We start from the raw sequence: 16,172 nt of genomic DNA on the forward strand, positions 1-16,172 counted from the left end.
GCGTCGACGGCCCAGTGACATAGTGAGGGCAAAGGGCCGTCGGCGCCATTTTGACTACTGGCAGCCGACAGCCCAAGTCCAGGAGATCGCTCCCAGACCCCTGCTGGACCACCAGGGACTTTTGGCAGGTCTTGGTGGGGGGGGTTAGGAGGATGGGGGGTTGTAGTAAATTAATTTGGCAGGTCTTGGGGGCGTCAGGAGAGTAGGGGGTTGTAGTAAATTAATTTGGTAGGTCTTGGGGGAGTCAGGAGGGTGGGGGGTTGTAGTTAGTATGGCTCTCACGGAATTACATTTTAAAATATGTGGCGTTCATGGCTCTCTCAGCCAAAAAGGTTCCCAATCCCTGGTCTAGCATGTCCTGATTTTACATTTTACCCAGTCCATATTGGGGTAACTGAAACCTCCCATTATTACTGCATTATAAATTTGGTTAGCTTCCCTAATTTTTCTTAGGATTTCAAACCACAAGTCAACCCAAGAGGCTAACCACAACCTGGAAAATTTCTTTAGGTTCTGTATATATACATTCTGACAGTTCTTTCCAGTAAATATGCCAGAACACGGACTTGTCGTAACGGTCTTGAGAACATTAAGGGGCTGGGTCTCTGGACTGATCTGTGGTACTTCAGGAATGAAAATTAGCAGGTAAGAACCAATTTTCCTTTCCTGTTTGTACCCCAGATCAATCCAGACAAGTGGGATATACCAAAGGTCCCCTACACTGGGCGGGCATGTGAAAGACCCCCTCTCCACACACTTTCGCCAAAGGTCGGCTCTCCTGGAGCCTGAACATCTAAAAGCGATAATGGCAAGATAAAGTAATAGGAGAAAACCATGTCACCGCTCTACAAATCTCCTGTGGCGATACGGACACTCAGCTCACAATGCTGTGTGCTCTCTAGTAGGGTGCGCACGCAACCCCTCTGCAATTCTTCTCTGATTACGAAGGTAGTGCGTTGGCTGAAGGAAGTTATTGTTTCGGCCTATCATGCCCTTGGAAGCCTTGCATCTATTTCTGGCATCTCCAAACAATACAAACAAATAATTTGACCGCTGAAAACAGTTTGTGACTGTTGTCTCCGGCAACTCAGCAGACCAATTCGGGAAGGCAGGAGCTCCACAGTCCGATTCAGGTGAAACTAAGATACCACCTTAGATAGGAACGAGGGTACCGCACGCAAAGACACCCCCCATCTGAAATCTTCAGAAATGGTTCCAAACAGGATAAAGCCTGCAGCGTGAGGTCCTTTAACGACGCCTTTCTCAACGGCTCAAAACTGAGGCCCTCAAGGCACCTGCAAGAACAAGTTTAAACTCCACGCTGGACCCAATCTATGCACCAGCAGCCTAAGATGCTTGAACCTCCTTCAAAAACCTCACAATATCCAGATGTAAGGCCAACAATTTTTTCCCTGGAGTACAGCTCTGAAACACCCCGAGGCTGCCACCTGAACTCGCAAGGAAATGTAAACTAAGCTCTTGAAAATCATGGGCTCAGAGTATCCTTTTTGTCGCAAGCACCTGCTCTCAAAAGTCAAGTCATGAGACAAAAGTGATCCACCCGATCCGAGAAAATAGGACCTTGTCTTAACAGCCCCTGCAAATGAACCAATCTCAGGGATCCGTCATTTGTGTGCTGAACCAGATCTGTGAACCACGGACAATGCAGCCTCTCCAGCATCACCAGTACCACCTGCCCAGATGCTTCTCGATGCGCCTAAACACACGCCCTATTAATGGTCACAGAGGGAACACATACAGCAGGATCCTTGTTGGCCTTGGAAGAACCAGAGCGTCAATGCCCTCGGCTGCAATCTATCATCTGCGGCTGAAAAAACTTGCTGCCTTGGCATTGCTCCTTAATGCCCTCAGATCCAGGCGAGGACTGCTTCAACAAGACTGGATAAGGCTGAAGGCCTCCTATGACAGCTCCATTCTCCCGGGTCCAACTGTTGTTTGCTGAGATAGTCTGCTTGCACATTGTCCACTCCTGCAACATGTGCAGCAGCTATCCCCTGCAAATGTCGCTCCGACCAGACAAAAAGGTCCTGGGCATCATGGGCAACAGAGTGATTCTTCGTTCCCCCTTGCTGATTGATATAGGCCACCATTGTCACATTGTCCAAAAACACTCTGACCATTTGACCTCATGGAAGAAATTCCACCAACACCCTGCACACTGCTCTCGTTTCCAAGCAACTGATAGACCAGGATGCTTCCACTGGCGACCATAGTCCTTGTGCCATCCATTCTTGACAGATCGCCCCCCAACTCTTGAAGTTGGCATCCATGATCCCTATAACCCAGTCCAGATCCTCCAGGCCCATCCCTTTCTCTAAATTGGGCCGACACAGCCACTACGAGAGACTGGACCTGGAAGTACCCTGCAGCGCTAAAGGCCGATGAAACTCCTCCAACAGATTCCAGCGCAACAGCAACGACACTTGTGGAGGGTGCATGTGGGCAAAAGCCCATATCCAAATGCAACGCAGATGCCATTGAACCCAGGACCTGAAGATAATCCCAAACCCTGGGCATTGGCATCCGCAAAATCCGCACCAACTGGGATTGTAACTTCCGAATCCTCTCCGAGGTGAGAAACATTCTGCTGAGCTGAGTATCGAACTTCGCCCCAAGTATTCCAGCATACTTCGCCAAATTCACCACCCAGCTCAATGACCACAACATATCCATCACCATGCACAAGCTGCCGGCATACCTCCTCAGATTTTCCTTGGATAAGCCAGCCGTCCAGATAAGTACGAACTAGGATCCCCTCCCTGCGGAGAGCTGCTGCCACCACTACCATCACCTTTGTGAACGTGCGAGGTGCAGTCACCAAATCAACAAGACTGGAAAAGTTACCCCAGAACCATAACATGAAGAAACTTATGTTCTTCCTGAATGGGTGTGTGTAGATAGGCTTCCATCAAGTCCAGTGAGGCCAGATAAAAAATTCTAAAACCTAGCCATCCCCTACCCTCTAGGACCCATTGGTCCAAGGTAATCCTGGTCCTCTTTTCGTAAAACTGTAATAGACTGCCTTCCACCTCCATCTTGAGAGAGTGAACCAGCCTGGCTTCATTGTGAAGCCCCACCACCGCTGACCCCCTGATCGGAGCCCTCTCAGGGAATTCTATGGATGCCTCAAAAAGGACCACTGCCTACTGGAACCCTCGTTCTGCCCCGAAGACAGTGCAGAACCCTTATTGGGACGAAAACTAACACACCTCCCAAAACCTAGAGCGAGGCAGAAAAGACTTCCTGACTGCCATCTTACACTCTAGCAGCTTATTCCCTTTAGACTCCCCCAAAACCTTCATCAATTGTTTCAGGACTTCAAACAGCAATTTTCCTTCCTTTAAAGGGAAGATTGCAGAGCCGAGTTTTGGCGGGTTGAGGGTCCACTTGTTGTCGAGGAGGGCGAGGGGCCCTTGCCCTTTGGCGAGGCGCTGGAAGCTGGTACGGTTGTTGCCTTGAAGGTTGATAATGCTGAGGTTTGTTATATGAAAATGGTCTAAATGACCTAAAGGGGGTCTTCTGTATGACGACGAGGTAGAATATGGTCGTCGCGAAGTGGATGGCTGATGTGGTGAAGTTAAGGCCCCGCGTCCCTCTGGTGCGTCGACGCTTTGTAATTTCTGGGTTGCGTCGGTGCGTCTGTTGATCTTCTATGCGCTGCGCGCGTCTGTGATCCCACCGATGCATCCTCAGCACCGTGCCCCGATTTTTCACGGGTAAGCAGCGGTGGGTGTTCTGACCCCAGGGGGTCTTACTGAGGAGGCTCTCCTCGATGAGGGAGACCTTTTCCTTCTCTTTGGGCCTGGTGAAGACCTTACCGAGGACTCAGATGGGGTATAGGAACCCAAAGCCCTGGCTTGAAGATCCTGTATCCTGGCTGCCCTGCTGACGCTGGGCTCGTGGAGACATACTCCACAGTCCTCACAATTTACTTGGTCATGGGAGGGACCCAGACACAAGTAACAGGATTTGTGGCCATCGGTTGCAGACATAATTTTGCCACAAGAGCAAAATTTGAAACCAGGACGTGGCATTCTTCTCTCTATTGTTAAATTCAAGAAGTGCTGCTGACTTTCACTGGTTTCTTTCGGTTTTTTTTTACTACACAGAAGTTTCTCTCACAGGAGAGCAGAGCTCCGCGTGCCAACTGCCACGTGGAAAAAAACTGACTGAGAAGCCTGAGGTGAATCAGAGAGGATATAAGAGGGAGCATCCAGCTACAAGACTTTGCTATACTTAGAGAGCTCCGCCACCTAGTGGCACGGAAGACGTACCCAGACAGCATGGCTAATTCAGCTGCTTATCTACGTGAAAACATTTTTTTTTCTTTAAAGAAACAGCAGCCTCAGCAAAGGAAGAAATTCAAGCAAAAAAAAGGAATACTTCCCTGCTGCTGGCAACACCTCTGGGAAGGAGCCTTCAAGGGATAAGAGGGAAACAGGAGCCCTGGGTTGTCAGACCCCTGGATCTGCTGTGGGCTTAAGCTGATCAGGGATTACAAACCCCCCACTTACCCGGCTCAACCTGAGCTATGGCCCATGAAGGATCCTAACACCTCAGGAAGCATCTTCTAACTTCTTTTCTCTGTTCTCTCCTTCTTTAACTGCAGGTTTGTACCTCTATAATCTGCTGGAGACAGTAATAATGAAGGACTGCAGGTAGAACTCTTATGTAGCAGTACCTCAAAGGTTTTAGTTCTCTGCCTCCATTTGCTAGTAGGGATGCAAAGCCCACTTGTCTGGACTGATCTGGGGTAATAACAGGAACTCCTTTTTCAAGGGTAATGCCAGCAGCCTGGTTCCACCCTGGTTAAGGTGGAGCCCATTCTTTCAGAAGAGACTCCCCCTTCTGCAAAACGTTTCCTAGTTCCTTACAAAACTGAATCCTCTTCCTTGCACCATTGTCTCATCCATGCATTGAGACTCCAGAGCTCTGCCTGCCTCTGGGGACCTGCACGTGGAACAGGGAGCATGTCAGAGAATGCTACCCTGGATGTTCTATATTTCAGCTTTCTACAAGAGCCTAGATTTGGCTTTCAGAACCTCCCTCCCGCATTTTCCTTTGTCATTGGTGCCCACATGTACCATGACAGCCAGCTCCTCCCCAGCACTGTCTAAAATCCTATCTAGGTGATGCGTGACGTCCGCCATCTTTGCACCAGCCAGGCATGTTATCAGGCGATCCTCAGGCCCAGTCACCCAGCTATTTATATTCTTAATATCAAATCTCCCACTATGACCGTCGACCTAACCCTTTCCCCCTGGGAGGTACATCTTCAGTGCAAGAGAACAATGCATCACCTGGAGAGCAGGTCCTTTCTACAGGTTCACTTTCTGCTCCACCAGGATGATGCTCTCCAACCAGGAGACCTTCTCCTTCAAGGCAGCAACAGAGCTGCCAGACTGGAGTTGGGACTTGGCTACTATGTCCCTAAAGGTCTCATCTGTAAACCTCTGTCTGCTTCAGTTCCTCCAAATCTACCATTCTAGCCTCCAGAGATCAGACTTGTTCTCCGAAAGCTAGGAGCTCTTTGCACTGGGTGCACACATACAACCTTTCTTCGGCAGGTAAGAAAAAAAAAAAGAAATCACATTTGTGACATTTTAAATTTTGTTGTGTTCTTAGCTAAGTGTAAGTTGCTATGGGATAGGAATGTGTAAATAAGAGTCCTTTAAAATTTATTGGTATATTCACGATTAATCTGGTAGGGGACCTGCAACGGGATAATTAAACTCTTGATACGGGCTGGGGCAATTCTGTGTTTTAGATACAAGGCTGATTGATTTTTTAATGTTAAAGTGTCTCCTGCCTATAAATCAAAGGATGAGCTAGGGGTGGGAAGGAAAGAAACACACAAACTCTAAACTTTTTCTTACCTTTTGGCTAGCTTTTTATAACAAATACACAAACTGTAAGCTCACGTTTACGTTCTTATGGTTACCTACCCTCCATATACAGTGTTCTTCCCAACAAAATAGCCAAATACGTGGAATGAGTATACAAAACTAAGTAGTCCTAAATTTTTATTTAAATCAGGAAATTATCCTGCTCCCGTATCCTAAGCGCATATGCTACAGAAAGAGATAGCATTACATAAACCTGATGGTGAAAGACCTTTGACCTATTTGGACAGGACAAAGGAAATTAGAACAGAGGTTTACAGATGAGACCTTCAGGGACATAGTAGCCAAGTCCCAACTCCAGTCTGGCAGCTCTGGTGCTGCCTTGAAGGAGAAGGTCTCCTGGTTGGAGAGCATCATCCTGGTGGAGCAGGAAGTGAACCTGTAGAAAGGACATGCTCTCCAGGTGATGCATTGTTCTCTTGCACTGAAGATGTGCCTCCCAGGGCTATTGCCCGGGGGGGGGGAAGAGGGTTAGGGCGATGGTCTTAGTGGGAGATTTGATATTAAGAATGTAAATAGCTGGGTGATAAGGAGTTTTTTTAAATTAATGTATATCATGTTTTTTGAATTTAATAATTGTATTTTATTATTTTCTAATTTTTTATAGCTTACAATAGATTCGATTTTAAATTTTATTTTATTTAGTAACTTTAAAGGGCAATTTTCTTAATTTTTCAAATGTTGCTAACATTTATATTTTTGTTTTTTATCTATTTTATTTTACATTATTTTTAGTATAATTAACTTAACATGTTTAACTGGACAAAGAATAATGGTTTATCCTTATAGTAAACTGACGTGAGGTTAACACAAATGTTCTGTACATAAAAAAAAAACCTTAAATAAATAAATATATATATATATATATATATATATATATATATATAAAATATATAGCTTTTTTTCTCCTATGACCCAAACAGACTGGAAAGGTCTGTGAACAAAAGTACAATTAATTGGATCTTTAACTGCAGGTCCATTTGATATTAAAAAGTAGATCACTCATCACAGGACCATGTACATGCTTATCAGGTCAGGGCAATGGTTATTTCCCCAGCATACACTGCATCAACCTCTCCAAGAAATTTGTAAGGTAGCCACACACTAGGTCCTACCACTACTACCTAGGCTGACTTCTGTCAGAACACTAGGCTCAATCAGTCAATTCTGAAAAATCTATTTAAAATATAGGAGATCAGACTCCTCCCACAAATTGCTCAAACAGCAGGTTGTCCAAGGGGTGAACAAAACAACACTTAGTGTGGAGCCCCTACATGTGGCAATGTTCACCCTGCTTGTAAGAAGAGAAAGCAAAGTTGCTAACATGTAACTGGGGTATCTGTGATTAACAGAATTAATAGTACCACATTTCTTCTCCATAAAATGTAATCACCTCTTTACACTACATGCTGTAAACTCAACTCATAGTTGTTATCGTGCCTATATGTAAACCGTTGTGATGTTTCTCCAACTTAACGACGGTATAGAAGAGTTTTTAAATAAATAAATAAATAAATAAATAAACAAACAAACAAACTTTCACATAGACTGGATGCTTCATTGAGGGATGCTTGGTGTAGTGCCTACTGCACACATGCAAACTTCTAGACTTTTAGCCAGTAAGTCGACATACTCTGTATATGGTGCCCGCAATGACATCACCCACATGTGGGGCTGTTAAACCTGTGTCTATGGCGAACACTAATTGCAGGTAAGCAACTCTGCTCTCCCTCCCACTCCTTAAAAAATCCCATAACTTCGTAACAAACCTATCAACTATAACCAGGCTTTGAATCGTCTTCCCAACACAGTTTCCAAAGGGGTAGTTAAGCACTTGATCTCATTAAGAATGTGCTCTGGCGTAGTTTGGGCAATGAAACTAGGGCAGCAGAAGTATAGCGTAGCTTAAACACACACCCCCCCCCCCCCCCCCCTTTGGCACAGATAAGATCATCCAGTAGCTTTCTTCTTCCCCACTCTGGTGGCGGCTCGACTTAAGAGTTCAGCCATTTAATGTCTGTGAGACAGATAGAAGAAGAACACTGGCTGGCTCAGACCAGACATAATGAATATGCATGCATCATATATATTCATGTGGATATCCTGAAAACCTCACTAGCTGTGGGAGATCACCAGGACATGAATGAGCAGCTTTTTTTTTGTAAACCTTGTAAAATGTATCCATCCGGAAGCCGAATTCGTAGGAGAGTGTAGTTGTATTTTCGCATTTCTCTCTGTTCCTCTCTCTCTCGCATGGCTTTAGTCCGTAGCATAGCGTGCCTCTCTGCTACTTCCGTCCTTTGGAAAAAGAGATCAGAGAAGACATGAAATATAGTTTAGTGAAACCTGTATGCAGGCCTTTCAGAACAGTTCTGCACCTCCTGGAAATCAGCACCAAATCTTTATTACCATGCAATGGCTTCAACCTTCTAAAACAAAAACCCTGGAATACGGAGAGATCTTACAAGTGGTCATGCTCTGCCTGTCAGGTGGAATATATCCTTAACAGTGTGGAGAGGAATAGTTTCATAGACCAATAGTTTCATCCAGCCTTTTTCTGCTGTCATCTACAATGTATGTTTAAAAAAAAACAAACACCCACACTATCTAGCCAAAAACAGTGGTGGAATAATTGTAGCCCACACTGTTTCTTCAGGCATTTCATAGCTCACTGCCTACCTTGCATATTCCCAAGACACGTTTTCCTTCAAGCTGTAGGATTTATTTCCTAAAGAGTCTGTTTCAAGATTTACTACCAATGTGCTGGCAAGTTTCATTTCTGCTAAGCTTGTATGGCTGACCTACCTTTGCTTCTGTTCCCGTTTTATATCATCAATGGTGAGATTATAGAAGTCACTGGGCAGTTCAAACTGGGAAGCTTGCGGAGAGGGCTGGAATACACAAGGCTGGCGATCTAGTTTTGCTTTAATTGGCTCCATGCTCAGCAGTTTATTTTTATGTTGCTTAAGGTCATCTAGGTTTGCCAAAACCTCCTCCTTCAGCACATAGAAGTCCTCTGTTGTCTCTGTAACATATACAAAGGAAAAATTAAATTTCTTACTTGCTAATTTTCTTTCCTTGAGTCCAACTAGACCAGTACAGAATACATGGATATAGCCCTTCTGCCAGCAGATAGCGACAGAACAACTGACTTGCAGACGTCATCCCTTATAGGGCACTGTAAAGCTTGCAGCACTCCAACATAACTGTATCAAAGCAAAACATCAAAACTTTCCCCCCCTACCAGCAGGGGAATCACAAAATGGAACCTCCAACAAGCAAGGGCCTCAACTATTATCTATTTCCATTCTGAGAAAGAAATTACACAGTAGGATGTCTGCACAAATTCCTCATCATCCCACCAGACCAGTCTAGAATGCATGGAATATACCCAAGCCTCCCTTAGTGTGGGAGGGAGCCCGACAAACCTGCCCTCAGGACACTTGCCCCAAAGGAAGTCACATCCCTACCCTGCACATCTAACCAGTAGTGCTTGAAAGCATGCAAGAATGCCCATGTGGCTGCTCTGCATATCATCTCCAATGAATGCAACTAAGCCCACATCGTCGCCTGACCCCTTAAACCCTTGAAAACTGATAACCCCTTAGCAATTATAAGCCAAACCAATAGCCTCTTTAATCTACCTGACTATGGTGGCTTTCGAGGCTGCATCCCCTTTCTTCTGTCAAGCAAAGGCAGCAAACCCCAAAAAATAATTGGTCACTTTCAAGTATCTGAACAAGTTGCTCTTAACATCTGAAAAATAAAGATCCTTAAATTCTTCTTTTGAATCCTCTTGAACGATGGCTATTTCACCAACTGCTTTAAATGAAACTGTGAGACCATCTTAGGCAAAAAGGAAGGGACTGAATGGAAACTCCAGCGTCTAAGAATTTTATACATGGATCTCTATGTGACAAGGCTTTCCCAGGTCCAGGGCATGGCAACTCAAATAGTCCACATGAAGGTTTTTACTCCAGCGATATGAGAGGCTGAAAGCGCTTGGAGATATTACTCTGCCCACCTGAACAAGAGCTCTGTTTCTGCTGCCACTGGGCAACTTCTCATGTCCCCTTGATAATTTATTTAGGTTACTATCATTGCATTGTCTGAAAACATTTGGACCAATCTGCCCTTAATCAAAAGGGCTCTCTTTATGGCTTTTGTTTCTAGGTAATTGATGGACCATGACACCTCAGTCATGTTATAGATCTCCCCAAGTCAATCTGCTCTAATAATGGGCACCCTATTCCTTCAGACTGGCATCCGTAAGAACATGCCATACTGGGTCAAGACCAAGGGTCCATCAAGCCCAGCATCCTGTCTCCAACAGTGGCCAATCCATCAAGGCAATTACCCAGTCTGGGAATTCAAAGGGTATTCCCTCTGACCAGATAGAAAGCCACCATCCTAGGTAGTCTTTGGCTTCCGCCATAGAGTCTAACCTCACCTCAAAAGTCTTATGACTTGCATTCCATCTTGTCAATAGTAACTTCCGCAATAGCCACATATGAGCCCTTGTCCACAGAACACAGTCCAACGTCGCCACCATGGAACCCAGAACCTGCAGTTAATCCCATACCCTGGGTGATTTTGACCTCTAAATATTCCTAATCTGCAACCTAAGCCTGATTATCTTATGTCATGAACACCATGGCCTTCTGAGTACAAAGTGCATCCCTAAGTACTCCACGGTCTGAAAAAGCATCAGATGTAACCAGATCCTGTAAAAGCTGTAGCACTATTGCTAGCGAATATGAAGCTTCCTCTTCTAACCTTGCCCCAATCAGCCAATTGTCTAAATACGCCTTCCTTGTGTAAGCCTACCACCACCACTACTATCACCTTGGAAAAAGCCTTGATACAGTTTCCAAGCCAAAGGGTATCGTTGGGAATGATAACTCACCCGCCCCTTCACCGCCACCCAGGAACGGAAACCTGAGGTACATTCTGATCTGATGGATGTATTGATAGTAAGGGATATGCTTTGGAAAGATCCAGGGGTTGTTAGAAATTCCCTTTCCTCACTGCTACAATCACCAAGGAGTTTCCATGCAGAAATGAGGTATCTTCAAGGGTTTGTTTACCTGTTTGAGGTCTAGAATGGGTCTGAACATGCTTTCTTTCTTTGGAAACACAAAATAAATTGTCAATTGAAGATGCTCCAGTGTTGTCTTTAGGGCTCTTTTCTTTTATAAAGAGAAACAAGAGGACTTCAGGAAGGCATCTCTCAATGACTGAGAAAACTAAGGCACAGCCATCTCCCTTTCTCAGATGATCCTCCTGCAACCACCACTGGAGGTGGGAGCAGATTTCCATCGGCAAGGAGCTGAACCGCATAATCCTTAGACTGCGAGTACCAACAAGATAGCAGAGAGCTCTGAAGAGGACGCATAAGCGCCCTTGCCCACGGCACCACTTCCAGGGTAGCTGCCATCAAGCAGAGTACCTGTAGGTAGGACCACACTGTCAGGCATACGGTGTTCATCAACAGATGCAACAGACATCAATCTCTGGATCCTAACTTCTAGTAGGAAAACTCTGTCCTGTCCCGTGTCAAACTGGACCCCCAGATACTCCGCCGACTGGGATGGTTGAAGATTGCTCTTGGTCAGGTTCACCACCCGAGCTCCTTCAATAAGGAGATCACCTTGTGTGTCACCAGGCGGCTCGCTTCCTGAGACTTGGCTCGAATCAGCCAGTCATAACAGCATAAGAAATTGCCATACCGGGTCACACCAAAGGTCCATCAAGCCTAGCATCCTGTTTCCAACAGTGGCCAATCCAGGCTACAAGTACCTAGCAAGTACCCAAAAACTAAGTAGATCCCTTGCTACTGATGCTAGTAATAGCAGTGGCTATTTTCTAAGTCAACTTGATTAATAGCATATAATGGACTTCTCTCCAAGAACTTATCCAATCCTTTTTTAAAACCAGCCACATTAACTGCACTAACCACATTCCCTGGCAACAAATTCCAGAGTTTAGTTGTGCGCTGAGTGAAAAAGAACTTTCTCCGATTAGTTTTAAATGTGCCACATGCTAACTTCATGGAGTGCCCCCTAGTCTTTCTATTATCTGAAAGATTCACATTTACCCTTTCTAGACCTCTCATGATTTTAAACACCTCTATCATATCCCCCCTCAGCCGTCTCTTCTCCAAGCTGAACAGTCCTAACCTCTTTAGTCTTTCCTCATAGGAGAGCTATTCCATCCCCTTTATCATTTTGGTCACCCTTCTCTGTACCTTCTCCATTGCAACTACATCTTTTTTGAGATGCAGTGACCAGAATCGTACACAGTATTCAAGGTGCAGTCTCACCATGGAGTGAAACAGAGGCATTATGACATTTTCCATTTTATTCACCATTCCCTTTCTAATAATTTCCAACATTCTGTTTGCTTTTTTGACTGCCGCAGCACACAGAGTCCAAATACGGGTGCACCAGGATTCCTTCTTTTCACAAGGCTGCTGCTACCACCACCATAATCTTGGAAAATGTTCTGGGAGTGTTGGCGAGACCAAAAGGCAGCGCCATAAACTGATAATGGCGCCCCAACACCACAAAGCGTAGAAAGAGTTGGTGTTCCAATTTGATGCGAATATGAAGGTAAGCCTCTGACAGATCCAAGGAGGTCAGAAATTGCCCCAACTGCACCTATAGTATTAGAGAAGAGTAAGATTTACACTAAAAAATGAGTCACCTTCAAGTGATTGTTGACCCTCTTGAGATCCAAGATGGGATGAAAGGAGCCCTCCTTCTTGGGCACAACAAAAAAATGAAATATCGCCCCCAGACATGGGCACCAGAACTACAGCCCTCAGTCTGAGGAGCCTTTGAAGCGTGAACTCCACTGCCTGCTTCTTCTAAGAGAGATATCCCCCTATTTCCTGTTCCAAAAGGTGGGTCAGCAAACTTTCATTGGGAAGCTCGGGTAGGTCTACCACCTGAGCTCACTCCTCTCTTGGGCTGCCAGGTACAAAAGGACAGAGACCTACTGAAAGGATGAGTCCGCTGAAGGTCGTTCCGCCTCTCTAAGGACGAAAACACCTGGAACCCCAGAAACAGCCTCTCATACCAAAGGGGCACTGCAACAGTTTTATCATCTTCCGGCAATTGAGGAACCAGAAACTTTCCCCACTTACTGGCCAGTTTATCCAACTCGCTCTCAAAACAAGAGCGAGCCTTTAAAGGGCATCTTGGTAAGACTGGCTTTGGAAGCTGTGTCAGCTGACCAATTTCACAACCAGAATTGATGCTTGGCCACTACTACGGAAGCCACTCCTCTGACAGAGGTCCAGACCAAATCACAGCCTGAGTCTGCTAAAAAAGCGGCAGCAGGCTCCAAAACCGCTCTGGAATTCCCTTCAGACTCAACCTCCTGAGTGAGAAGCAGACAAGATCTCACCACTAGGGCGTAACAGGAAGCAATCTGTAAATTCGTCACCACTGCCTCAAAGGCTTGTTAAGAATATTTATATTTATTTATTTATTTTTAATTTTTATAGACCGAAGTTCTTGTAGGAACTACAAATCAATCCGGTTTACATACAACTTTTAAATGCCCAAAAAGAGTAGTGGGCTTTACATAGAACAGTTGAACAATAAAACAGGTAACAATAGAACAATAACAATAATGATGGAACAAATAGAATAGATAACCAATTAAACATAGTAATGTAGTAATAAATATTATATAGAAAATAAATATAAAAGAGATAGAGTAAATGGAGTGTGAGTACAGTATAAATACAAAAGATGAAAGAGCTCAAAAATTAAGGTACAGTTGAAAAAAATCATAATAGGAAAAACAGTGAGATAACCCATGATTTGGGTTAAAAGACTTGATTAGGTAGCATTAGATGTCTGGGAAGGCTTGACGGAAAAGCCATGTTTTTAGCTTTTTTTTGAACTCCTGATGACTTGGTTCTAGTCTTAGATCTGGGGGGAGCGCATTCCATTGGTGGGGGCCTCCTGAAGATAGTGCTCTTTTGCTCAGTGATGATTTTACCTGTGGGGCTTGCAATGTGCCTTTGTATGCGCTTCTAATTGGTCTGGATGAAGTATGAGGTTGGAGTTGGGTGCTTAACATGATCGGAGCAAGATTGTATGTTGCTTTGTGAATAATTGTGAGCACTTTATAGAGGATCCTGTGGTTAATAGGAAGCCAATGTAGGTTACGAAGGATTGGAGTGATGTGATCTCTTTTATTAGAGTTTGTAAGTATTCTGGCAGCGGCGTTTTGAACCATTTGTAAGGGTTTGATGGTATTTGAGGGTAGACCGAGAAGGAGGGAGTTGCAATAATCGAGCTTAGATAGTATGATGGATTGAAGTACTAGCCGGAAGTCAGAAGTGAAGGAGGGGTTTTAGCTTTCTGAGGACTTGCAGTTTGTAAAAGCAGTCCTTTGCGGTATTGTTTACAAACTTTTTTAGGTTTAGATTGTTGTCTAGCCAGGCTCCAAGATCCCTGACGTCTGGTGAGAACTTGCTAATTGAGTTTGGTTGAGAGGAGCTTGAAGAGATGGTGAGGGGATCTTGGGAGATAATGAGCATTTCGGTTTTGTTGGCATTCAATACTAAATTGAGGCTTGAGAGTAAGTCTTTAATTGGCTGTAGTCAGTCATTCCAGTAGCTGATCGTTTTTTGAAGGGATTCTGAAATCGGGATAAGGATTTGGATGTCATCTGCGTAGAGGTAATGGATAAGCTTGAGGTTTGAGAGCAGGTGGCAAAGAGGGAGGAGATAGATATTGAAGAGGGTGGGTGAGAGTGAAGATCCTTGAGGGACTCCTTGATCTGAAAGAACTGGAAGCGATTCCTTGTTGTTTATCCTGACTTTATAGAATCTGTTGCTTAGGAAGGACTGAAACCAGCTGAGAGCTGAGCCTTTGATACCTATGTTGGCTAGTTGGTCTATAAGTATGGTGTGTTTTACCGTATCAAAGGCAGCGGATAGATCTAGAAGAATAAGGAGGTAGGATTGTTTTTTCTCTAGGTTGACGAGGATTGTGTCCGTAAGTGATAGTAAGAGAGATTCGGTGTTTAAGAGTTTTCGGAATCCGTATTGTGCCGGGGACAGAATGTTATGATCTTCCAGATAATCTGACAGTTGCTTGTTAACAGTTTTCTCCATTAATTTGGCTATGAGAGGTAGGTTTGCGATTGGTCGAAAGTTCGCTGGGTCTGATGGAGAGGCGTTTGTTTTTTTTAGTAGTGGTTTGAGAATGGCCAATTTTAACTGGTTGGGGACTTGGCCTTGAGAAAGTGATGTGTTAATTATATCAGAAATTGGTTTTGAGATTGTGTTCGGTATGGAGATGAGCAGGTTTGTTGGTAATGGATCCGATGGGTGGGATGATGGTTTGATTTTCTTGAGGGTAATTTCTATCTCCAGTGAAGAGGTAGGTTCAAAAGAAACAAGACTAGCGTTTTGTTGAGGTGGGGATATGAGATGGTAGGTTGGGGGAATATTGTTGGTTGTGAGAGAGTAGGTGAGGTTGGTGATTTTTGTCTTGAAATAATTGGCAAGTTCGTTGGCTTTATTGAGTGCTTGGTGGTCTGGGATGGAGGGAGGAGATGGTTTAGTTAATGAGGAGACGTATGAGAAAAGTGCCTTTGAGTCAAAAATGAAGTTGTGAATTTTTTTTGCATAAAAGTCTTTCTTTGTCCTGAGTATAGCGTTCCTGTAAGTGTTGAGGAGGGATTTGTATATTGCGTGTGTCGAAGTGGTGGGGTTTTTTCTCCAGCTTTGTTCTTTATTCCTTAGTGTTTGCTTGAGAGATTTAAGTTCCGGGGTAAACCAGGGTTTTCTGTTGTCTGATGTGGGATGTATGGTTTTGGTTGACGTTGGGCAGATTTGATCTGCAATTTTATTGTTGAGATTGATCCATGAGGTAGTTGCTGTGGTTGCGTCTGTGTCCATGAGGTAGTTGCTGTGGTTGCGTCTGTGAATAGCCTCAATCCTTCTATCATGTACATCCTTTCAAGGCTGCTCCTCCCTCTACAGGGATAGTCGTCTGCTTAGACATGGCACATACCAGAGAATCCACTTTAGGAAATCGCAAATGCTCTCTCACAGCTGGATCCAGGGGGTACAGGCCTTCCAATGTCCGACCCCCTTTAAAATGTGTCTCTGGGGCATCCCATTCCAGATCAATTGATTCCTGGATGGCATCCATCACCGAAAAAAAACAAGAGGCTTTACGTAAGGAAACCAAAATGGGATTCTTCCTTGGCTCTGACATA

General features: G+C 44.5%; 1 protein-coding gene across 2 annotated transcripts in view; it reads right to left on the reverse strand.

The window, feature by feature from the left end:
• The window catches only part of UBXN6 (UBX domain protein 6), a 277,263-nt gene that overhangs the window by 98,974 nt on the left and 162,117 nt on the right, over window positions 1–16,172 (reverse strand). For both annotated transcript variants that reach the window (XM_029614529.1, XM_029614528.1), the window contains exons 8-9: window positions 8,730–8,949; window positions 8,092–8,222 (exon numbers count right to left, since the gene is read on the reverse strand). In XM_029614529.1, the coding sequence (XP_029470389.1) occupies window positions 8,092–8,222; window positions 8,730–8,949 (351 nt within the window). The remainder of the gene's footprint in view (window positions 1–8,091; window positions 8,223–8,729; window positions 8,950–16,172) is intronic.

The sequence above is a fragment of the Rhinatrema bivittatum genome, chromosome 8 (genome assembly GCF_901001135.1).
Source record: "Rhinatrema bivittatum chromosome 8, aRhiBiv1.1, whole genome shotgun sequence".
In the NCBI taxonomy this organism is placed as follows: Eukaryota; Metazoa; Chordata; class Amphibia; order Gymnophiona; family Rhinatrematidae; genus Rhinatrema; species Rhinatrema bivittatum.